Source organism: Chiloscyllium plagiosum, chromosome 33, assembly GCF_004010195.1.
Source record: "Chiloscyllium plagiosum isolate BGI_BamShark_2017 chromosome 33, ASM401019v2, whole genome shotgun sequence".
Lineage (NCBI taxonomy): Eukaryota > Metazoa > Chordata > Chondrichthyes > Orectolobiformes > Hemiscylliidae > Chiloscyllium > Chiloscyllium plagiosum.
In genome coordinates this window covers 21,401,110-21,425,625 of record NC_057742.1, presented here as the reverse complement: position 1 = coordinate 21,425,625, position 24,516 = coordinate 21,401,110, and the positions used below count along the sequence as shown (strand labels likewise).

Here is a 24,516-nt window from a genome sequence, read left to right as displayed (position 1 = left end):
CAGGCAAAGTAAATTGAGCTGACCTCAGTTCACCTCTCTTTCTGGAAGCGAACTATCTTCAGTGCCTTCCCAGTGACTTTGTTTATACGATACAGCTTTTATACATATACTGCTCCTTTGCATTTTTGGTTTTTCGTGATCATACCATTAAATTATTTTAAAGATTCAGGTTTTAATATTGAAAAGATGACTGTGCAAGGGATATGTCAATCATTTTTATGCAATAACATCTGAAGATGGAAAATATATGAACTTAAAAGGGCACATCCTACAAAAGTGGAATTGTCAACTTTATTCTGTGCTGTTTGAATTCATGCTACACATCATTAGAAGAAATGAGTTCAGATATGTTTAATATACATTCAAAATAAGGTAGGTTTTAAGAGATGACATTCAAATTTAACATGGGGCAAAACACCAGGAGGAGCCTATCTATCATTAGCAAGACATTCCCAGAAACATTAATAACTCTGTTCCTACTAATTTCTTGTAACAACTTGATGTGATCCTTGTTATATAACTTAAGAATCTTTTGGACAAGATTAATCATAGTAAAAAAAACAGAAGATTAATAATTTCATATAAGCTAGATAATACCTTTTCAACAGGAAATTTAATTAACATTCAGCTAACATGGTTGAAAGCCATAAAATAAACAATTTAACTTTGTTGAAGTTTGTATACATTTCACCAAATACAATTATCACATAAACACAAGTGAAATCAATCAATCCCAATATAATCTCAAACAGTGGGCACAGGGCTTAATGCAAATGATTGGCTGCTGAAATCTCAAAACTATAACAGTCTGCAGCAACAGCACCTGTGTATGTAGTTAACAAAAACCCAATATGGCTCAGTGTTTTCCACCTCTCCTTCCAAAATGGTGGAGAAACGGCAGTTCTAAACAAGAATTTGAACCAGGCTAGATGTGTAGCTTGCTGCTTAAGCTCCAGTACTTTCCATATTTGTCTGTGAGTGTACATTGCAATATCCAGTATAATGTAGAGGCATTTTTTGTGCTCTTCAAGGTGACGGATGTCAGTGCTAGTGGAATATTTTACTACTTTTTGCACCTTGTATTAACACAAACCATTGTGATGACATGACTAAGATGCAAAGTCATGTTTCCTCTAGACCATTATAATGATGTCCCTTAACTGTACTCTCATTTCATATATCTCTATCACGCTGTGTGATTTGAAATCTAATGTTAATTATTGCTGAGAAATTGGCTCAGACTGACCAATGACATCCACTTCAAATCACTAGAGACAGGAAAAGGACATTGTCACTCTATCAGTTTGGAAAAAGTTCAAAGGACAATGTCACAATGAACCACCCAGTCCTTTGTAACATATTACTGGCCACTTAGTATAGGTGGAAAAGTTTTAATTAATAAGTAATAAAACTTCATGAATGTTCTGTTTCCAAAATTGTTTTTCTCCCCCTAACCAAACCTCCAGTCTGCCACACACAAGCACGTTCCTTCCTTTCTCTAGAAAGATCAAGGAGAGAGGAGATAGACCTCATGTTTCTAGCTTTCCTTCACTGAGCAGTACAAATAGACTGCAAGGTTCTTACTCCAGAGGCTAATCTAACCTCCAGGGGACCACAATCATTGAGTGTAATATAATTCAAGTAGTGGCAATCTCATGACAGTAGAAATTACGATTTGAACTTGCATTTTTGATGGACTCCAGAAGTCTACTTCAAGCAATACTGCCATTTATATCTAATGTTTCAATTGGCTTAGAGAGATAGCAAATATCCAGGACTGGTATAAACTTTCTAGGACCCTGATCATCTCATTTGCGAGGTGTTAGGAATATTAAGGCAAGAACAGCTGGCACCAGCAGTCAGTGAAGAGCCGTGTTGCATGAACAACAATTTTAGTAATGAAGAGGGTTTGCAACATAGAGGTGAAAAACTGCTGGGTACAAGAGGTGACACAGGCTGGGTCTGATAGGTAGCTAGACAAAACTTCAGAGAATTTTATTCAAAATGGTGATTTTACTAATGATATCTTCAAATACCCCATTCTGAAGTCCAATGAAACTTGCGCACTACCCTTGTGGGCTGACTCGGGACACGCTTCTCATAGGCCCCCTGCATTGGGTTTCACCTGGTATGTCTACAAGATGACAGAATTTTTGCTTTTATGCCCTATCATAAATGGAACAGAAGCTTATTATCAAATTTCAACCCTTACTTTAAGCAAGTCACATGTAAACTTTATCCAGTTGCATACTAATTTCTCAAAACTTAATTGATTGGATCAATTTCTGCACAGTCTAAGGTGTAGCCTAGATGTTCCTACAATTGTTACCCATCCTGTAAAACATTTTTTGTTGCCCACACACTTCTTTATAGTGTTGCTACATTCAATGAAGTTGCGTCATGCTATGAAGCGAACATGTGGAGCACACAAATGAGTATAAAGAGGTTGATCACTGGGGGTTCTCGAGAGGAACTTACTAGTTTTATTGTCAATAATTAATCCGAAACTCAACAATGTACAGTACTTTTTGGGTAACTCATCTGGTCATGATGCCAACATGATATCAGATCCAGAATGGACAGCTTACATACTTGGAAACTTGGCCAAGCTGAATATCCAGCCTCTCTCAGTAGCTTGTAGTGAGACTGGGACAGAGTATGCTGGTAATAGATAGAATGGTACTCATTGGTTAAATATTTATGGATAAGTATAGCAACTGTAGAAATGGAACAACGTTCCATGCAAACAGCAGCATCTTTCTCCACACCATACCATTTGTACATATTCCAGTATGAAATTGATTATAGTGTGTACATGTACTTTTATTCTTGTTGGCATGGTAACAAACAGGAAATAGAACTGCAGACTCTTTTGCACATTCAAGTCTGAGTAAGTTCTCTGAAGAAACATGCATTCTCTCTTCACCTGACTCAAGCCATCTGTTTCTATCTCATCCCATTTGGAACTAGTAAGCGAGTGGTCATAGCCATTGAGAAGTTACAGGAAAAGTCAGAAATTGGCTTTCGCTAAGGAATAAATCTGTGATGATCGGTGGGTAGAGCAAGTTAAAGGGTTCTAAAAAATATATGCTAGAATGGATTGATATATGTATATATATTCCTTGCACTACCATCCTCCAGCCTGTGGAGAAATCATTCAATCACAATATCAGACTCCTTTGCTTCTGTAATACACAGCTCTAGAACCAATCTTGCCATGTAACATACTATTTCTTTTTTACAGTGCTGCGCTGTTCTTTTTTGTTCTTACATTTTACACTACAAATTACATGGATTTCAGCTATACACCTACACAAACACTCATCTTCATTTCTGTACATATGTAATGTCATTATTGAAAAGATCTACCAAATATGGCACAATGAATAACAATAGGAATGAATGATAAAGCTTGATAGATCCAAGAGAAGCATGGAATAAGGAAGCAGATACAGTAAAAAACAGCCAAATACCAGGAATGAAATATTTTCAAAATCTTTAACTGAGCAACCATCTACTTCATTAGTCCATTACAGTGACCACTATTCAACGTTACATTCCCAGTTTAATATACAAGTTTTTAATTCCACTTCATACTCACTTGTTCAGTAACAAAGTAATGAAATTTGGTTTATCGTTTTAAAATTATGTCTAATAACAATTTTTGTTAAGACAGGTACTGGTACTGTCACACTGTGCAGATGTAAAATGAACCATCCACTGAGGTGACAATATTATTAGTAATATAATGCTTTCCAATACAGAACAAAAAAAAACACAAATAGATAAAGTAAGTATGGCTTACATTAATTCGCAAAAGTAAATTACATATAACAAGAAAAAAAATACACCATTGGTTGAACCTGCCTTTGAGTTCAGACAGTAAAAAACTTGTGCATTCTCACTCATGACATAATGACAAGTTACACCTTTCTTTTATTCTTAAAGTAATAGTTCACCAAAGACTTAGAACTAACAGCAACTCTGCAATTTACCTTTGTATTAATGATGCCCTCAATGAATATTCATTTGTTAGAATCTTTTTATTATTTTTATATAAACTAAATAAACTGAATGGGACAGTCCTAGTTCTGTGGCTGGAGGAGCAAGTCCAATCCTAGTGCAGACCAGTTCATTGCTGCCCATTACTACTTCACTGAGCAGCTCTGATTTGGCCATCTGTTTGAAAGTGACTTGGCAAATTGTTTTATGTAAGACAACAATGCAAAACTTCCCTTAAACACAATCCTTTGCACTGAGTGCAACTTGTACAAACCTTCCAGAGGAAAACAAACAGGAAAATGTCAATTTTCCAAGGCCTGTTGCTCCGACGTGAAGGTTTTATTTCAAGTACAGGTGATGGAAAGAGATCTTCATGTCTAAATTGCATTGGAATTTTTCATTGACTCTAGACTTGTCTCCAGTTCAGTAACCTGTAGAAAATATTCATGAAACAGCAGTGAGAAGTGTGTCTAAAAATACACATAATCATTCTTTTCATATATTGCTACCCTAATTTTAGTTAATTGACTGCACCATCTTTTAAGTGGCTGTCATGGAGACTGGGGAGGTGCAAGTACTCATGGACAGGACAATTTGCTTTTCTCTGAGCGGCAGAAATAGGTATTTGGATATGCCATTCAGTCCCTGAAGTTTGTTCCTCCTTGAAATCTGATAATGGTTGGTGAAATAACTCCAAGGAGGCAGGTATCCCATCACCCAGTCACTTTTTATTTACACATGCACTGTCCAGGACACTGATCAGCTAGCTCAGAACCAATCCCTGGAATAAGGAGACTCTCTCAATCTCCCGTTTATATCTGCCAGCCAGGGTTCCCTGATTGGCCCAGATTAACAACCCCATTCAAAGATCTCATAGTCAATGAGATCCAATTGCACCTCATTCAAATCACTACAGTTGGTACCTATCTTAATTTCACAGACTCACTTTGGTTCCTTTTAAAACTATCACTAATTTTTATGTGCGAAAAGATTCTCCTGATTTCATTCCTTAACAGTATGCTCTAACGGTATGTTTACGTCCACTTGTTCAGGACTTGTTCTGGATATAGTTTCTCTCCACCCACTCTGTGAAATAATTTTAAACATCTCATTTGAAAAAATGTTAAATCCTCCATTCTTACGGCAATAAAAGCTTCAGCCAGGCCATTTGTTCTCGTAATTATTAAGCCTGTTAGTCCCGATATCGTTCTGATGAAGCTGCTTGACACTCTATCCATTCAAAGCCAATATATCTTTCCTGAGGTCTTGTGCTTACTCACTACTCAGGGCTTTGTAGAAGCAGAGTTTTAAACAACACAGGATAAATTCTATCCGTTTCTGTTCCAGTTTTCTCGGGTTAACATTCTATTAACTTCCTTTTTACTATCTTTTGCACCTGGATACAAAATAAAAAAGAAAATGATTTGGACTTTTCCAAGAATGAACCAAAGAACCACTCTTCAACATTCCTGATGAAGGGCTTATGCCCGAAACGTCGATTCTCCCGCTCCTTGGATGCTACCTGACCTGCTGTGCTTTGCCAGCACCACACTCTCGACTCTGATCTCCAGCAACTGCAGTCCTCACTTTCTCCAAAGAAACACTACGATAGTGCTGTTACAATGACTGCAATTCCAGTTGTAAAGTTCTCTTTCCAATTAACTTTCAATAAAGAAAGATTTGGACTTATGCAATTCATGAACTCGCAATGTCTCAAAGTGTGGCACAGCCAATTAAGTCCTTTCGATGGATAGTCACTTATCCACCATAAGAAATGTAAGAATTGCTTCAATTTAACATTTTTCCTGATCGGACCACATGCAGGCCAATTCTCTACCTTAATCAACCCTAGTCGTTACTGTTGACTATTGTCATAATTCAATTTAAATGCATTTCCCAATGGATAATGGACTAGTCACGAACAAGATGTAAGCTCTGGTGACACTGGGATACGGTGAAAACTATCTGATTCACTATTGGCCTCTTTCAAGGGGTCAAAATCTATAAGAGCATAAATCTCTAAAGACATTCTTTCTTATAATTTGTTAATAGAGATGTCATATAAAAGGAAGAAATAAATCAAAAATTTCATTTATATGTCAAATTTTAACTTGGTTGAGTGGGTCGCTTACCATTCAGACACATATTAAATGTTTTGAATTATGCAAGGATGAGTCTGAAAGATAATACATTGATAGCAATTACATTACTTGGCCGACAAATGTGAGGAGATCAACTCTGAAAAGTTAAATAGATATCAAAAGGGCTTCAAAATTAATTTAGTGTTTTCATTCCAAGCCTTATTAAGACAGAGGCAGTAACAAAATATTCATTAAGCTTGGCAATTCACATTAATTTATATGCAAAGGAGTCATTGACTGTTTTATTATTTGTCAATTCAGGAAAGCAGGGCACCATAGGGATATACCAGGGGTATATAGGTGAATAAAGTAATATAAACCACATAATAAGGTACCCAAGAAGCACCAGGTGAGCACAGAGAGAGGCCTGGAGGACTGTGGATAGTGTAATTGTCTGGATGCTTTAGGTTAAAGTTCCACTCTGAGACTTGGTAGTCATAGAAGGCGTGGTAATGGCATGGCCAAACAGGCCAAAGATAGTAACGGCTGCAGATGCTTAAAGTCCGAGTCGATAAAACATGGAGCCAGAAAAGCACAGCAGGTCAGACAGCACCAAAGGAGCAGGAAAGTCGACGTTTCAGGTCAGGACTCTTCATCAGGACTGGGGAGGAGGAAGGGGCCTCAGAGATAAATAGAGGGGGGTGTGGTGGGGAAAAGGTAGGTGGGATGGTAATAGGTGGACACGGGAAAGGCAGGTGGGATTGTAATACAGTACAATCTCGATTATCCAAACATCAATTATCTGAATTTCAGATTATCCAAACAAGATCTCAAAGTCCCATAAAAACAGCATTAGGCAACTTAGCATTCAGTTATCAGTTAAACGGCATTATGGTGTGCATTATCACATAACCAAGGCATGTTCAATAACCAGCACTCAAATTACCGCTTGCTTATGATCAGATCAGTTATCCGAACGAAATACTCCCTGCCCGTCTCATTTGGATAATCGAGGCTGTACTGTATATCTTCTCCTACAAAAAAATGTTATTTTGCATTCAACAGTGTTAATTTGTGATCATCTGCATTCAAAAGTGATCCTTTAGCTATCATTTGACATAAAATATTGGTCAAAAGATATAGACGGTGATCAATTGCCATGAAATAAAATCATAAATAGTTTAAACAATATCATCTGTAAATACTGAGCTTAAATTTGAGTGTCCAGATGGTATTCAACTGACAAAAAAAGCTATTAAGAAATCTGTTCAATAGGAAAAACTCTAAGTTACAGCAGTCAGAGCAGAATTGAGCAAGGGGGTCACCAGAAGTGGCAGGCTAATCATAAGGCTAGCAACCTCAGGAGTAGAAAGGCGTTGCTCTCCTCAGTGGATCCAGTGTTTTTTTTTAACTTCTTAAAATGCGGTGGGGATTGCAGGAAGATGGCATCTTTGAGGAAAGGTTGGGGGTGGCTTTGAGATGTTACCCCCTTGACACCCCACTCAGAGCTATGCCTCCAGCTGTCTCTAAATTGGGGCAGTTGGAGCTCAATGTCCCCAGACTGTCAGACAGGTCATCTTGGCTTCCCATTTGGGGAACTAGGCACATTCCTCACCCGCTGGGAATGTACACCACAATCCTAAGGAGGTGGAGGGCATGAGGAGGTCAGTGAGGCCTTAAATGGCCATAATACTACAGCTGAGGGTCTTGGGTTGTGGCAGGTTCCGAAAGTCCTCTGTGGGCCTTCACACTCAAAGTAATTTAACTGGTCATCTGGTGAGCATATGGCAGGTGTCTATCTAGGAGCCAAACCACCCAATTTTCTTCCACTTCTCTTCCAATCTCCAGAAAGAGGAAAAGTCCACATTCCAACTTCAGCTATCAAATCTTTCTAAGTCCTAGCTGAGACAGTATTTGCACTCAGTGAGTATATTGTTTAACATAGCATCAGTGTAGAAATTACTATATGATTATATAGTGGTGTGGAGGGGGTGCAGAAATCTTGAGGAACTGTAGTTTTAACAAATTTGAGTGGAGCTTCCAAAGCCATAGAAACCAATGACCAGGAGTAGGCCATTCAGCCCCTGAAGCGGCTCCCCTGTTCTAGATCATTGCTGATTATCTGTCTCAAATCCAGAACACAACCATGCCTCCCCCAGAACTTGATAGCATCAGTAACTAAAAGCTATCAGTATCTATCTTAAACTTAGTTAAAGACAAAGCTTCTATGTCCTGCTGGGGGTAGAGAATTTCAATGACTTCCTATCTTCTGTGGAGCAATTCTATCTCATTGTAGACCTAAATGTCTTGCCTTTTACTCTGATGCCAGCTCCTGTTCAAAGTAGGGAGTTGATTTGCACTGTCTTTGCTGTCAGGACACAAGCATAAGAACAGGAAGTCATTCAGAAAGAATGTGTATTCACCTGATCAGCTTTGAGAGGAAAACAACACATATCACTGTCAAAATGTAGTGAAACCTATCTGCATGGGTATGTTCGGGTATCCAGCATACTTGGTCAGCTTGAAAGGTTAAAGTTGATAGCATCTCAGAGACTCACAGACAAGAGAATTGGATATCTTGGAGCTATGTTTCTTCCAGATGAGAGACAACATGTCCATCTACTGCTTTAAGACTTGAGGCGTTACAGGCTGCAGGCTCTGGGTCTCTGATGGATGCATGACAGTGTTCAGTTTCAGGGCTGGTACAGGTGCACAGAAGATGGTTTAGTATTTGGGAATAACCACCAGAATGTCCAGCAGGTAGTATCTGGTCTCACTCCACCAGCAGGGAACCTAACCGCCCTCACGGGCTGAGTGCTCAGTCACGGCAATGGCATCGGCGATGGCAAGTGAGCCCAGCGTGGACTCGAGTGGGTCCTGTGGAGACTCACAGCAGCGGCGGTGAATCTGGGTTCCCAGCAGCTTCTGTATTGACGAGGCGGTCTTAGCGCCAACTGAAGGCTGCTGCAGCAAAGGCGAGTTTGGGTTCCCGTGGGCATCTATATCCATCGCCGATTCATGGAGGCAGTAGTGGGGGCTAGTTTAGGCCCAGTGACAGCAGCTGCTTTGGCAGGATGGGCTCATGGCAGTGGTGGAGTCAGGTTTGAGCCAGTACGGTACTCAGCAACATCAGTGGTGGTTGCATTGGCGAGGTCCAGTGTGTACTCCCAGCGGTGAGGATGTCAGTGGAGGTGAGACGGCTCCAAAGTTTGGCAGTTGTTGTCTCACTGGTGGAGGGGTGGCAAATTGGACTCAGGTCTGGTCCATGGCAGAGTACTTAACAAGAAGGACTGTGAAGTTGAACACTTTTTCTTTATTTTTCTACCTTCTACGTTTTGGTTTATTTTTCTGCATTTTAAGGGAGTGGCGACACCACACAATACTTTTCACTTCATTTTGTAACAAAATACACATGACAACAAATGGACAAATAACCTTGCAGAGAGATTTGCTGCTGCTACTCCGAGGCTTTAAACTAATAATGTGGCGCTTGGGGGTGGGAATCAAAGTAATAGTGAGAAAAAAGGCTGGTGCTAATACAGACACGGAGAGCAAGTCAAATTGTCAAGACAGACAAGAGCTTGGCTGAGAATGAGGTAAGACTGATAAATTATATTGCATTTACTTCAATGCAAGAGGCCTGACAGGGAAGGCAGATGAACTTCAGGCACAGTTGGGAACATGGGACTGGGATATTGAGAAACGTGGCTCAGGGATGTATAGGACCAGCAGCTTAATGTTCCAGGGTATAGTTGCAATAAGAAGGACAGAAGAGGAGGCAAGAGAGGAGGGGAAATGACATTATAGTTAAGGAAAACATTAAGGCTCTACTTAGGGATGATATTCCTGGAAGATCGTCCAGTGACGATATATGGACAGAACTGAGAAGTAAGAAAGGGATGATCACTTTGTTGGGATTGTATTATAGGCCCCCGAATAGTCAGTAGGAAATTGAGAAGCAAATATATGAGGAGATCTCAGATATCTGTTAGAATATAAGGATTGTAATGTTACGGGAATTTAACTTGCCAAATGTAGATCGGAACTGACATAGTGTGAAGAGCTTGGATGGGGAGGAATTTGTTAAGTATGTACAAGAAAACTTTCTTTTCAACGTGTGGATGTATCAACTACAGAAGGAGCAATATTTGACCTTTTTGGGAAATAAGGCAAGGCAAGTGACTGAGGTGTCAGTGGTGGCGCACTTTGGAGCAAGCGATTATAAGTCTATTAGCTTTAAAATAGTTATGGAAAAGGATAGAAATAATCAAAAAGTTAAAGTTCTAAATTGGAGTAAGGCCAATTTTGACAGTATTAGACAGAAACTTTCAAAAGTTGATTGGGGGAAGCTATTCGCAGGTAAAGGGATGGTTAGGGAATGGGAGGCCTTTAAAAATTAGATAGTGAGAGTGCAAAGACGGTATGTTCCTGTAAGTGTGAAGGGCAGGGCTGGTAGATGTAGGGAATGCTGGATGACTGGAAATTGAGACTCTGGTCAAGAAAAAGGAGGCATACATCAGGTATAGACAGCTGGGATCAAGTGAATCCCAAAAGGAGTATCGGGGCAGTAGCAGTATACCTAAGGGGCAAATCAGAAAGGCAAAAAGGGAGTGTGAGATAGTTTTGGCAAACAGAGTTAAGGAGAATCCAAAGAGATTCTATCAGTACACTGAGGGCAAAAAGAGTAACGTCGGAGACAATAGGGCCCCTTCTAAGTGTGGAATGCAGGAGATGAGTTAAATACTAAATTAATATTTTGTATGAGCATTTACTGTGAAGGAGGACATGGAAAAACATGAAATAAATAATGATGTCTTGAAAAAATTTAATATTATAGAACAGGAGCTCTTAAAGCACCTAAAGGTAGATAAGTTTCAGGGACGTGATCAGATGTTTCCCAAAGAACTTTGTGGGAAGCCAGGGAGAGATTGCTGGGCCCCTTGCTGAGATATCTGTACCAACAACAGTCATGGGTGAGGTATTGGAAGACTGCAGGTTGCTAATGTGGTGCCACTATTTAACAAAGTTGGTATGGAAAAGCCAGGGAACTATGGACTGGTGAGCCAGACATCAGTGATGGGTAAGTTGTTGGAGGGGATTCTGAGGGACAGGATTTACATGCATTTGGAAAAGCAAGGACCGATTAGGGATAGTCAACATGGTTTTGTGTGTGGGAAATTGTCTTATTAATTTGATTGAGCCTTCTGAAGAGGTGACAAAGATGATTGTTGAAGGCAGAATGGTGGGTGTTGTCTATGTCGAATTCAGCAAAGTTCTCGACAAGGTTCTGCATGGTTGGCTAGTTAGTAAGAGTTGGGATCCAAGATGAGCTAGCCAACTGGATACAAAATTGGCTTGAAGGTAGGAGACAGAGGGTGGCAGTAGAGACTTGATTTTCAGACTGGAGGCCTGTGACCAGCGGTGTACCGCAAGGATTGGTGCCAGGTCCATTGCTTTTCGTCATTCATATAAATGATTTAGATGTGAATGTAGGAGGCATGATTAATAAATTTGCAGATGACACCAAAATGGGTGGGGGTCGGGGCAGTGAAGTAGATTATCGCAGTGTACAATGGGACCTTGATTAGATGGTCAATGGGCAGGGGAGAGACAGATGGAGTTTATTTTAGATAAAAGTGAGGTGTTGCATTTTGGTAAGGCAAACCAATGCAGGACTTGTGTACTTAATGGTAGGGTACTGGGAAATGTTGCCAAACAAAGAGACCTAGGAGTGCAGGTGCATAGTTCCTTGAAAGTGGAGTCGCAGGTGGACAGAGTGGTCGGGAAGAAGGCCTTTGGCACGCTTGCCTTCACTGGTCAGTGCACTGAGCGTAGGAATTGGGATGTAATGTTGCAACTGTACAGGACATTGGTGAGGCCACTTTTAGAATACTGTGTACAGTTCTGGTCACTCTTCTATAGAAAAGATGTAGTTAAACTTAAGAGGGTGCAGAAAAGACTTACAAGGACTGGAGGCTTTGAGTTATGGTTATTACATAATACTATATTTAATATAGCCAATTGGTTCCTCACAATATCGCTTCAGAAAACTATCTCAAACAAATTTCAGAAATTCTTCCTCCTCAGCACTGGTGCTGATTAGATTGACCTGTGACTACTGCACTTACCTTGTTACATACACCTCTAATTTCCTTATGTAGACCATGCTCTGCATCACCACTTGTGTTTGGTGATCTATAAACCATTACCGCCAATGTCTGCTGCCCTTTGCTGCTTCTTAGTTCCACCTAAATGGGGTGGCACGGTGGCTCAATGGTTAGCACTGCTGCCTCGCAGCATTTGAGACCCAGGTTTGATTTCCAGCCTTGAGCCACTGTATGTATCGGGTTTACATATTCTCCCTGTGTCTGCGTGGGTCTCCTTTGGGTGTTCAGTTTCCTCCCACAGTCCAAAGACACGCAAGTTTGTGGCTTGCCCATGTCAATTTGCCCACAGTGATGTGCAGACTAGGTGGGTTAGTCAAGAAAAATGCAGGGTTACAGGGATAGGGTATGGGGGTGGGGCTGGATGGAATGCACAATGGAGGGATGGTGTGGATGTAATGGGAAGAATGGCCTCTTTCACACTGTAGAGATTCTATGATTCTGATTTCACATCCTGTTCATCCACCTGGAGATCCTCTCTTACTAATACACTGACCCTAACCATTATTATCAGCACCACCCCAACTACATGAAGTCCACACTGACCCTCAAACAGCATTCCACCCAGACCCAAGGATTGGAATCATGCTACTCAATTGGTATCTAAATATACCATGCATAGCATATATTGACCCTTAATAAATGGTGGATGTGGGTTGGAGAATTGGAACTGTATTGCTATATTATTATCATATAATAATATTCCAGTGCTGGAGCCTGAAAAATGACTCGAGCTGCACAAAATGAAATCGGGTTGGCTTTGTTTCTTTGTCACTTGAAGACAGACAAACTTTGTTAAAGCACCCAGTTTGTTACCTAGAATGAACAACTTGCACAACTAACATAGTCATCTTACACTGACCTTATCATGGTAGAGACACTTCATAGCTTTCCGGACTCTATGCTACTTAGTTATTGCTTTATTAGTGAGTGAAATCAACCTTTTATTTCAAATGTATTTACACAAGGTGTGGAAATTAGTGAATAGGCCAGCAATTATTGCCCAGACGGCTGCTAAGTGTTAACCACTTGTCTATCTGTTACAAGAAAGATGTTAAACTTGAAAGGGTGTAGAAAAGATTTACAAGAATGTTGCTGGGGTTAGAAGGTTTGAGCTGTACGGAGAGGCTGAATAGGCTGATGCTAGTTCCCTGGAGCGCTGGAGGCTAGAGGCTGAGGGTGAGAGTGACCTTATAGAAGTCTATAAAATCATGAGGAGCATGGATAAGGCAAATAGCCGAGGTCTTTTTCCCAGGGTACGGGAGTCCAAAACTAGAAGGCATAGGCTTAAGATTAGATTCCCTACAGTGTGGAAACAGGCCCTTCAGCCAAACAAGTCCACACCGACCCTCTGAAGAGTAACCCACCCAGACCCATTTCCCTCTGACTAATGCACCTAACACTATGGGCAATTTAGCACGACCAATTCACCTAACCTGCACATCTTTGGACTGTGGGAGGAAATCAGAGCACCCGGAGGAAACCCACACAGACAACAAGCAAACTCCACACAGACAATCGCCCGAGGCTGGAATTGAACTCAGGTCCCTGGCAATGCGAGGCTGCAGTGCTAACCGCTGAGCCACCGTGCCACCCAAGGTGAGAGAAGCTAAGTAGCAGTTTTTTCAAAGAGAGGTGCTGCGTGTATGGAATGAGCTACGAGAGTGGTGGAAGCAAATACATTAAAACATTTAAAAGGCATCGGGATGGGTATATGAATACGAAGGGTTTAGAGGGATTATGGGCCAAATACTGACAAATTGGACTAGATTAATTTAGAATATCTGGTTGACAAAAACTAGTTGGCCCAAAGGGTCTGTTTCTGTGCTGTACATCTCTATGACAATGTTATGGGTCTAGAGTCACATGTGGGCCAGACCAGGTAAGGGAGGCCGATTTCCTTTCCTTAAGAACATTAGTGAACCAGATGGGTTTTTACAACTTTAACAGTGGTTATATTGTCACCATTGGGTTAGTTTTTGTCTTTCAGATTTTTACTGAATTCAAATTTCACCCTTTGTGGGAATCAAACAATATGCCTGATCAGTAACCAGAGGGGTGAATTCACTGGTCCTGTGACATTACCACCACACCACCACTGCCCCACGCTTCTGCAATTTTGAAGTCTTCTCTGTTCCAGCCTTTTCCTCAGGACAGGAAACTTTCAATCCTGGGCAGAATTCTTCTGGATGGCAGGGTTTCTTGCACTGTCACCAAAAATATCTTTGGGGGGGATCTGATTGAGGCTTGCAAAATCATGAAGGGTATAGACAGGGTGGATAGAGACAAGCTTTTTCCCAGGGTGAAGGATTCAATAATGAGAGGTCATGCTTTCAAGGTGAGAGGTGGAAAGTTTAAGGGGGATACATGCGGCAAGTACTTCACACAGAGGGTGGTGGGTGTTTGGAACGCGTTGCCAGCAGAGGTGGTAGAAGCAGGCACAGTGTGAGAGTGAGGCTCCCCTCCTGCCCAAAGCTACCCCATTGGGTATGCCCCAGACTATTCCCAATGGTGCCCTGTGTCTTCAGGGAATCAAACGGGGCGGGGGGGAACAACTGCCACATTCTATTACCCCTTCCCTATCTATTCCCAGTGAAAAATAAAGAGGTCCCACGGATGTGCGCATGATATCGACATCATGGTTAGGGCTGTAAGGCAGAGGTAAAAGTCTTACCTTCAAATTTGTGTCTGTATCATTGTTTATACATGTCAATTTTATCATGAAATTAGAGAACAGGAATAAAACTGAGCTTTGGGGTTGACAAAATCGTGGCTTCGAAATCACTATTGCCAACATCAGCGACTTAATGTGTAACATTCGAGTTCATACAGCATTCTTACATCAGTTTACCTTACTGTTAAGCGACTTATTTTAAATGCTTTGATCTTTCTGCAAAAAGTTAAATGTCATGCAGCTGCATGAAGTACCAATCTTTAAAGATTACCAGTAGATTCAAGATGTCTAATCACTGCAGCACATTGCCATGCTCTTTCTGAAGACGGGAAGGTTCTTTTTACATGTTTGTATAAAAGTTACCTGATGACACCACAAACACTATATCACTGATGAGGTCCCTGTACCCTACAGTTTCAAAATCTGCACAGGTATTAAACCTTCAAAATACATTGTTTTTGAAAATAATTGATATGGAAAGTATAATGGAAATTGGGTTAAAAAAGTGGCTAAATCCTTGAGAAGAACATTGCCATGTAATTCCTGATAAACTATGATTCTTATTTTTTAAAATGGAAAACATTCTGTTTCAACCTGTAAGAGGTTTCCCATCAATTTAAAATAGTACAAGACTGAATTCTCCTGGGTTGCTCCGACAATATAGTGCTAAATGTTTATGTTCCTCTATACTGCTCTTGCCAAGGTAATAAGTGTGTCTGGAGGTGAAAATGTAGTGCATTTTGAACGCCGAGTATGCTATTCCAGTTCTGAAAGGGATAATCATCAGAATTGAACCTCTAGACAAAAGTATTGTTCAACGGAGGCAGCTTTACACCAGCGAACACTGTGCACATTATCAGACAAATTATTTTGTGTGTTTGCATTGTCTGCTTACAATGTGGTCTGTGCTTTCATTTGCATCTTAAATTTACATTTAAAAGTTGCTCCTGTTGTAAATCAGAGATGATGGAATATGTATGCTCCAAAAGCATACAGTCGAGGAAGAAATAATTGCATCTCAGAGGTAAGAGTGCCCTCCAGTGGACATCCTACTTCTAATTCATTTCCTTGAAGGGTTGATGAGTGAACTTCACTGCCAGCATCCTATTTTTAATGAGTTTCAAAACAGACATGATGGATTCTTTATGTTAGAGCCGTGACGACTCAATATTAATTATGGCTTATGCCAGCTGGTCAGTTCTGTTACACCTGTTATTTTCTGTTGCACCGGTCAGTGCTACCCAAAACAAATTCCTGGTTGAGAGAGCTGCTGCATAGAGAGAGAATAGGTCTATTGTTGTCTGAAGTTTAGAAGAATGAGAGATAATCTCAGTGAAACTCACTGAACAAAGGAAATTCTTTGAGAGTTTGATAGAACAGATACAGAAGTTGACAGTGTGGTGCTGGAAAAGCACAGCAATTCAGGCGGCATCCAAGGAGCAGGAGAATTGATGTTTCAGGCACGAGTCCTTCATCAGGAATTCCTGATGAAGGGCTCTTGCCTGAAACATCAATTCTCCTGCCCCTAAGACACTGTCTGACCTGCTGTGCATTTCCAGCACCACACTCTCGACTCTGATCTCCAGCATCTGCAGTCCTCACTTTCTCCGTGTATAGGATATAAGCTGTTTCCACTGGCTTGAGAGTCTAGAATTAGGAATGCTGGTCTTTGGACAAGGAGTAAGCAATCTCTGATTGACATGAGGAGACATTTTTTTCACTCAAACAGTTATGAATCTTTAGAATTGTCTACCCCAGAGAGCTGTGGGCACTCAATTGATGACTTTATTCAGGATCAAGCTGATGGATTTTTGAGCACTAAAAAACTTAAGGATTAAGACTGATATAGAAATTAAGTCTCGACTTTATCGTATGGACAAACAGGTTTGATGGGTAATATGGCTAATTCCTGTTGTTTATTTTAATAAAGTTTTCTACCTAATCTTAAAATAGTTAAGGGATATTCGAGGTATACAATATTGGTATATACAATAATATTTAAGATAGGCAAATGAGCAGAGGGATCTTGGTGTCCATGTACACAGATCTCTGAAAGTTGCCACCCAGGTAAATAGTGCGGTGAAGAAGGCATCTGGCGTACTGGCTTTTATTGGTAGAGGAATTGAGTTCCGGAGCCCTGACGTCATGTTGCAGTTGTATAAGACTCTGATGCGGCCGCATCTGGAGTATTGTGTGCAGTTTTGGCCACCATACTATAGAAAGGATGTGGAGGCACTGGAACGGGTGCAGAAGAGGTTTACCAGGATATTGTCTGGTATGGTAGGAAGATCATATGAGGAAAGGCTGAGGCACTTGGGGCTGTTTTCATTGGAGAAAAGAAGGTTTAGGGGTGACTTGATAGAGGTGTACAAGATGATTAGGGGTTTAGATAGGGTTGCCCATGAGAACCTTTTTCCAAGTATGGAGTCAGCTATTACGAGGGGGCATAGCTTTAAATTAAGGGGTGGTAGGTATAGGACAGATGTTAGGGGTAGATTCTTTACTCAGTGAGTCGTGAGTTCATGGAATGCCCTGCCAGTAGCAGTGGTGGACTCTCCCTCTTTATGGGCATTTAAACGGGCATTGGATAGGCATATGGAGGATAGTGGGTAGGTTAGGTGGGCTTGGATCGGCGCAACATCGAGGGCCAAAGGGCCTGTACTGCGCTGTATTTTTCTATGTTCTTCTATGTTCTATGATATATTCACTGTATTCTACTATTACGAGGAGGCTGGAATCATACCTTGCTCTGAAGTTTCTCAATCTCTTCTTTATGTGAGTTTTCAGTTTCTTCTAAAGTTCTCCTTTGAGCTGTTTCCTTTTTCAGAAATTCTATTTCCCTAAAAAGAAGTTTAAAAAGCCATGTAATAGAAATTAAAAAACCTGAAATTCTCAAAGTCCAAATTTCTGTTATTCAAATAATGAGTTAGACACCAATGGATGAAGTTTTAAGCTGCTATGTTAAGTTCCTGAGTGTGCTACTGTTGGTGGTGTGGTAATCTAAACTGAAGGTAAATAATGGACAAGGGGCAATGAGATGAGAACATTAAATACATCTGCAGACTGGAAGCCTTTTCTGAGAATCTATTAATGTTCTATGCTTTTTGATATCATTCAACAGGAATAACTTAGAATAAACGACCAATGATGCTTAAGTTCAAATAACTGGCTGAATTGGAATTTGTTTGTAAGTCATATGCAATTATCTATGCAGTAAAATGTTCTGCAAAATAGCCCATTCACAATCTCTTAGATCAGATATTGGCAGAATTTTCGTAATTTTAAAGACTGAAATGACCCAAAAATCAATAGATTGAACATGACAATTGCAGCAGATTTTGCTTTGGTGAGCATCTGTACCTTTCATACACATCTCCAAAGGTTTTATTAACAGTTAATGTATTACAGATTAAGAAAAAGAAAGAGAAAATCTATTCTGTAGTGCCTGCACAAACTCTAGATATCTGAAACGGCTGTACATTTGCAATGTAGTTACTGTTGTGATGTAGGGATTACACCAAGGGCAGAATTTAATGGAAACTCCATCGTGAGGTTGATGAAAGGGGTGCATTTATCCTGATTAAAGGGTGCGTGCTGAGGATCCATGCTACCTTTAAGCTTCCACCCAGATGAAATCTGAGGTAGGAAAGTCCGGGCTGTCCATCCTGTCACCAACTGGACATTAATTAGCCACTTAAAGGCCTCGTCCGACAGCCTGGAGCTTTCCACACAGAAGCATGACAAGCAAGCCTGTGTTGGGTTGTTTGTAAAATACACCTCTTAGGATCGAATGGGAAGATTTGGAGGCTTTGTTCAAAGCTGTACGATTGAGGGATTCGGCCTCGGTAGAGTCACCCACTAACAGAAACATTGAAAACAGAAGCAGAAGTAGGCCATTCGGCCCTTTGAGCCTGCTCTGCCATCCATTATGATCATTGTTAATTATCCAACTCAATGGCCTGTTCCTCCTTTTCCTCCATAACCATTGATTCGTTTAGCTCCAAGTGCTATATCCAAATCCTTCCTGAAATCATTCAATGTTTGATCTTGTTGACTTTCTATGGTAAGCAAATTCCACACTCTCTACCTTCTAGGGTAGCAAATTCCACACTCACTACTCTCTTGATGAAATTTCTCCTCACCTCAGCCTGAGACCATATCTTAGACTGTGATCCCTGGTTCTGACCTCCCCCATCATTGGGAACATCATTCCTGTGTCTACACTATCGAGTCACTAGAATTTTATAGGTTTCTATGAAATGCACCCTCATTCCTCGGAGCTCCAGTGAACACAATCCCAAATGATGCAACCTCTCCTCATACATGTAGCATTGGAGGCTGAGTGGGGGGACCTTACAGAGGTTTGCAAAATTATGAGGGGCATGGATAGGATAAATAGGCAAAGTATTTTCCCTGTGGTCGGGGAGTCCAGAACTAGAGGGCATAGATTTAGGGTGAGAAGGGAAAGATATAAAAGAGACCTGGGGGCAACTTTTTCATGCAGAGGGTGGTATATGTATGGAATAAGCTGCCAGTGGAAGTGGTGGAGGCTGGTACAATTGCAACATTTAAGAGGCATTTGGATTGGTATATGAATAGGAAGGGTTTGAAGGGATATGGACCGGGTGCTGGCAGGTGGGACTAGATTGGGTTGGGATATCTGGTCAGCATGGAGGGGTTGGACCAAAAGGTCTGTTTCCATGCTGTACATCTCTATGACTCTATGTGTCCTCCCATCCCAGGGACTAGGCTCGTAAACCTACGATGCACTCCCTCTGTAGCATGAACATGATTCCTCAGAATGCAGACCAAACCTACACTCAATATTCCAGAAGCAGTCTCACTAAGGCCCTGTATAGTTGCAATAAGACATCCCTACTTCTCTACTCAAACCATCTCACTATGAAATCACCTCACCTGCTGCATCTTCACTTCATGTATGAGATCACTCAGGTCTTGATGCATATTTAGTTGCAAACTAGTTATTTGTCTTTACATAGAACTACCAGGGGAGCAATGATGGGAAGAGAATTTTGACCAAATTCAATTGAAATCTGGTTGAAAGATACAGGACTCCATACACTTAGTTGGATTCCTTCCCTGTCGATACTCTTCATCACATACATGGTCAATCATTAACTTGCCTTAGATATTTGACACGATATAAAAATACTAGCCCATTGTATTGTCTAAATTGATATGAGTCAGAAATAAATAGAAAATCCAATTGCTATTCCTATTCCTAATAGCTTTGGACTTTATGAGCATCTACATAGAGAATTTAATATCCCACTAGAGGCTTGAGTGGTAACAGGTAAAATATGGAGTCAATTTCCTGATCCTGATAAGACTTGGAAATGTCATCAAATAACAGATTACCCTAAGGATCACTTTATCAGAATGTCACATCAATTGTAACTAACTTACACCAAGAATATTCTACTCATTCAATTAATGTAAAAAATAGCAAAGGGTTTCATGTAAGGGATGCAAAACTCTCAATGACAGAACTAACTTATAGCGTTTTAACTTGTGGACAGCCAACTGAAGGTCCCACAATGAATTTGTGTCAAATTGCCAAATAATTCATGTTAAACAACTGACCCCTTTTAATTCAACCCCACTTTTACAGGTCAGTACATATTGAGCTGATGGCTGTTCCCTTAAGAAGTGAGCTCTTCGCCTCCATTACTGTCTACATTCAACTTTCTACAGACTGCATTATTTTCCTGCCAGACAGGAGGTGGGACACTCAACCTCAGCCCCTCCCACAGCTCTATTTCTCAGTATTGACCAGCTGAAATGCCATTAAAGGCAGCTATTCCATGGTAGGAACAAATAAGTAAAGGCATTCCAATGAATTAACATTAATGTCACTATGTTTTGAGGTAAGCTCAGCATTTGGCAATACCACTGAAGTGAAAATACAGAGACTTTCTGATAGAGACAACAAAGTTCGGAAATTCGGTTTGGGGTCACATTGGATGCCAAGCTTGTGAACTGCCTGGTTCTGTCTCAGTGTCTGGAAAGGCGAACAAGATTGACTGCAAGTGTTTGTTGCATTGTCCAAAGGAGGTTCAACTCTAAATGTGATTTTCTGTTCAATCACATGCTGCTTATCAAGGGAACCATTTTATTGATTTATAACTGACCTCTCACTCAGGTGTCTATTAGTCCACTTTCAGAAGGCAAGCAGAATGCAAATAAAGAAATGAATGAGATTGCATGATTTAGTTTGGACCACAGTATTTTTCTGACGAGATATTTTTTCAGTCATGAAAATCTGAATACTAAATTTACAGATAATTCAAAAGGTAGAAAACTACGTTGTGAAGACAATAAAATGAGTACAACGGGATCTTGATCAGTTGGGCCAATGGGCTGAGAAGTGGCAGTTTGAGATTAATCTAGATAAATGTGAGGCTCTGCATTTTGGAAAGGCAAATCAGGGCAGGACATTTACACTTAATGGTAAAGTCCTGGGGGAGTGCTGCTGAACAGAAAGACCTTGGAGTGCAGGTTCATAGTTCCTTGAAAGTGGATAGGACAGTGAAGATGATGTTTGGTATGTTTCCCTTTATCGGTCAGTGCCTTGAGTATAGGAGTTCGGAGGGCAGGTTGCTACAGTACAGGACATTGATTAGGCCACTTATGGAAAATTGCGTTCAATTCTGGTCTCCTTGCTACAGGAACAATGTTGTGAAAATTAAAAGGGTTCAGAAAAGATTTATAAGAACCTTGCCAGGGTTGGGTCGGAGGGTTTGAGTTATAGGGAGAGAGGCTGGGACTATTTTTCCTGGAGCATTGCAGACTGAGGGGTGACCTTATAGAGGTTTATAAAATCATGAGGGACATGGATAGGATGAATAGCCAAGGTCCTTTCCCAAGATAGTGGAGTTCAAAACTAAAGGGCATAGGTTTAAGGTGAGAGGGAAAGATTTAAAAGGGACCTAAGGAGCAGCTTTTTCACACAGAGGGTGGTGCATGTACGGAATGAGCTGCCAGAGGAAGTGGTTCAAGCTGGTACAATTACAACATTTAAAAGGCAACTGGATGGGTATATGAGTAGGAAGGTTTAAGGAGATATGGACCAAATGCTAGCAAATGGGACTAGATTAATTTAGGATACCTGGTCAGCATGGACGAGTTGGATTGAAGGATCTGTTTCCATGTTGTACAGCTCTATGACTCTCATAGGGTTGTGTGACTTTGGACTTATGGGGTGGAGGTGGAGTAATTGGATTTGTTTTATGGAGGCGGTGGATTGGTTCTTGTTAGGCAGAACAATCAAAAATTGATGGGAAAATGGAATTTGAAACACGAACAGATCAACCATAATGTTACTGAATGGCAGAGCAGCCTTCAAGAGCAAAACGACCTACATCTGCCCCAAATTTATATGTTTATATATTCTCTGCCATAGGTGTAGGTCATAGTCTGGAAGTTATCCTTGGGAATATTAACAGATTAATGCATGATATTCGTGCACAAATTATGTTTCTCTCCTCATAAATGATTTGGAGGTGCCAGTGTTAGACTGGTGTGGACAAGGTTATAGGCCAACAGGTTTATTTGGAAGCACTAGCTTTCGAGGCACTGCCTCTTTAGCAGGTGGTTGTGCCACAATGTATGATTATTAACTTTCTCATAAATGAACAGTTAAGTAACTTTGCTAAATTAGTGAACATTAAGATATGATGTTATCATGTTTAGTATTTATCTGCTTATAACCATAATAATGCCTCTCATGTGTAACTGTGCCTATATGCTATACTGCCAAGATGTTTTCATGAGTATGTTCATCACATGATTTTCCAAGGAACTATCAAACTAAACTAAACTCCTTACCCAAAGAGTGTAGAATCAGCACATTGTATATGTACTCATAAAGAGGCTAATCCCAAACAATGTTTTTAGCATCCAAATGGTGTCAATGATCAAAATATTGACAACTGTACCCTCAGATGTCCAGTTGTAATAGAACTGATCTTTCATCATTAGACATTGCTGTGTATTTCCATCCTTTCCTGTTTTACTTTAAAATTTTCACAATTTGCATTTTTTCTCGATCACGTAATAGCCATTCCCCATGTATAAGAATAAGGATTTAAGCCTCTGTTCATAGTTCCAATTGAGGCCTTTTAAATAATGTAATCTAATCAGTTTGAAAATGACTGACGTCTCATGATTTTTGTCATTTGTGGCAACTGATAAACCAAGTGAACAGGACAGCAAACGTTAGCTGCTGTGAAAGATTAGCCAACTTTTGTGGGCTTCAGCACATTAGTTGTATGGAGAGCAGTTTAGGAACCGCTTAGAAGCACTGATAGTGATTTGTAAAGTATGGGAGTTCATGGAAAGCACAAAGCATTTTCCTGCATATGCTTTAAAAAGTGGAATATTTTAACCATGATTTATTACCTTCTTTGGGCACCAAAACCAATCCTTATTTTTTTGATAAATACAAGCACTCTCCATATCAGATTAATTGGGGTTGAATTTTTCATCTTCACCACCTGGACAGCAACGTGGTGGTTTCAGTCACTCATCTGTTGAATAATGTGATTTTCAGTCCATTTATCAGAACTTTAATCAAAAGCAGGGACCCACTCCATTCAATCAACAGCCAGTTGGTGAAAATGAAAATCTCCATTAGTGTAATTATACACAGTCCAAAAACGTGCAGGTCAGGTGAATTGGTCATGCTAAATTGCCCGTAGTGTTAGGTGCAGGGGTAAATGTAGGGGAATGGGTCTGGGTGGGTTGCGCTTCGGTGGGTCGGTGTGGACTTGTTGGGCTGAAGGGCCTGCTTCCACACTGTAAGTAATCTAATCTAATCTAATCTAATTTTTACAGGAGTGGGACTTTGCTTACTTCTGTTGGTACTCCTTGATCAAGCGTTTTGCTTTGCTGTACTTTCTCTCTAGGGCCTGGTATTGAGCCTGGGTCTCTTTCAGATGTTCGTCCACAGCTTGACAAAGTGTTTGGGCCTCCATCCAGTAACTCTCGAGCTTCTCCATACGTTCCTTGTTTTCCTCAACACTCTGTTCCAGCTGGGCCTTCTCCATTCGCCAACGCATTTTTTCCTGTTCTGTTGAATGAAGCTGAATGGACATGAAAAGAAAACAGGAAGATAGACATTGGTTTAGTCAGAAGAATCATGTAGTGTGGTAACCACCAAAGAAAACTACTTTCTCATTCAAAAGGAAATATCCAGTAAAGACTGTATTCTAATCATTAGTTCTAATAATAAATGAGTTATATCAGATTTACAAATGGAAGAATCAATATAGAATTTACTTCCACTGTATACTAAGTTTGGAATGCTTATTAACAGGTTCACAAGCAATTTTTTAATTGAGCTATTTTGACAAAGCCATTGACTTCTACAAAATAAGCAGATTAAAGATTTTATTAGAAAACATACTAGACATTAATGCATTTAGTAATAAGGTAAAAGCAGCTCATGGGGCACTTTCAACACACCCGACGAGGTGTGGAATGTAATGTTAATGATATGAAAATCCCAAATTGAAAAAAAATTCAGACTAAGAGGGTTCTAAGGAGACCTAACTGATGAAAGTTATATTGAATA

General features: G+C 40.4%; 1 protein-coding gene across 2 annotated transcripts in view; it reads right to left on the bottom strand.

Annotated features, from left to right (window-relative positions):
• Positions 1–594: 594 nt before the first annotated feature.
• Positions 595–24,516, bottom strand: part of LOC122539931 (neurabin-2-like) — a 219,993-nt gene continuing 196,071 nt past the window's right edge. For both annotated transcript variants that reach the window (XM_043675131.1, XM_043675130.1), the window contains exons 9-11: positions 23,796–24,025; positions 17,665–17,761; positions 595–4,433 (exon numbers count right to left, since the gene is read on the bottom strand). In XM_043675131.1, the coding sequence (XP_043531066.1) occupies positions 4,380–4,433; positions 17,665–17,761; positions 23,796–24,025 (381 nt within the window). In that variant the 3' untranslated portion in view covers positions 595–4,379. The remainder of the gene's footprint in view (positions 4,434–17,664; positions 17,762–23,795; positions 24,026–24,516) is intronic.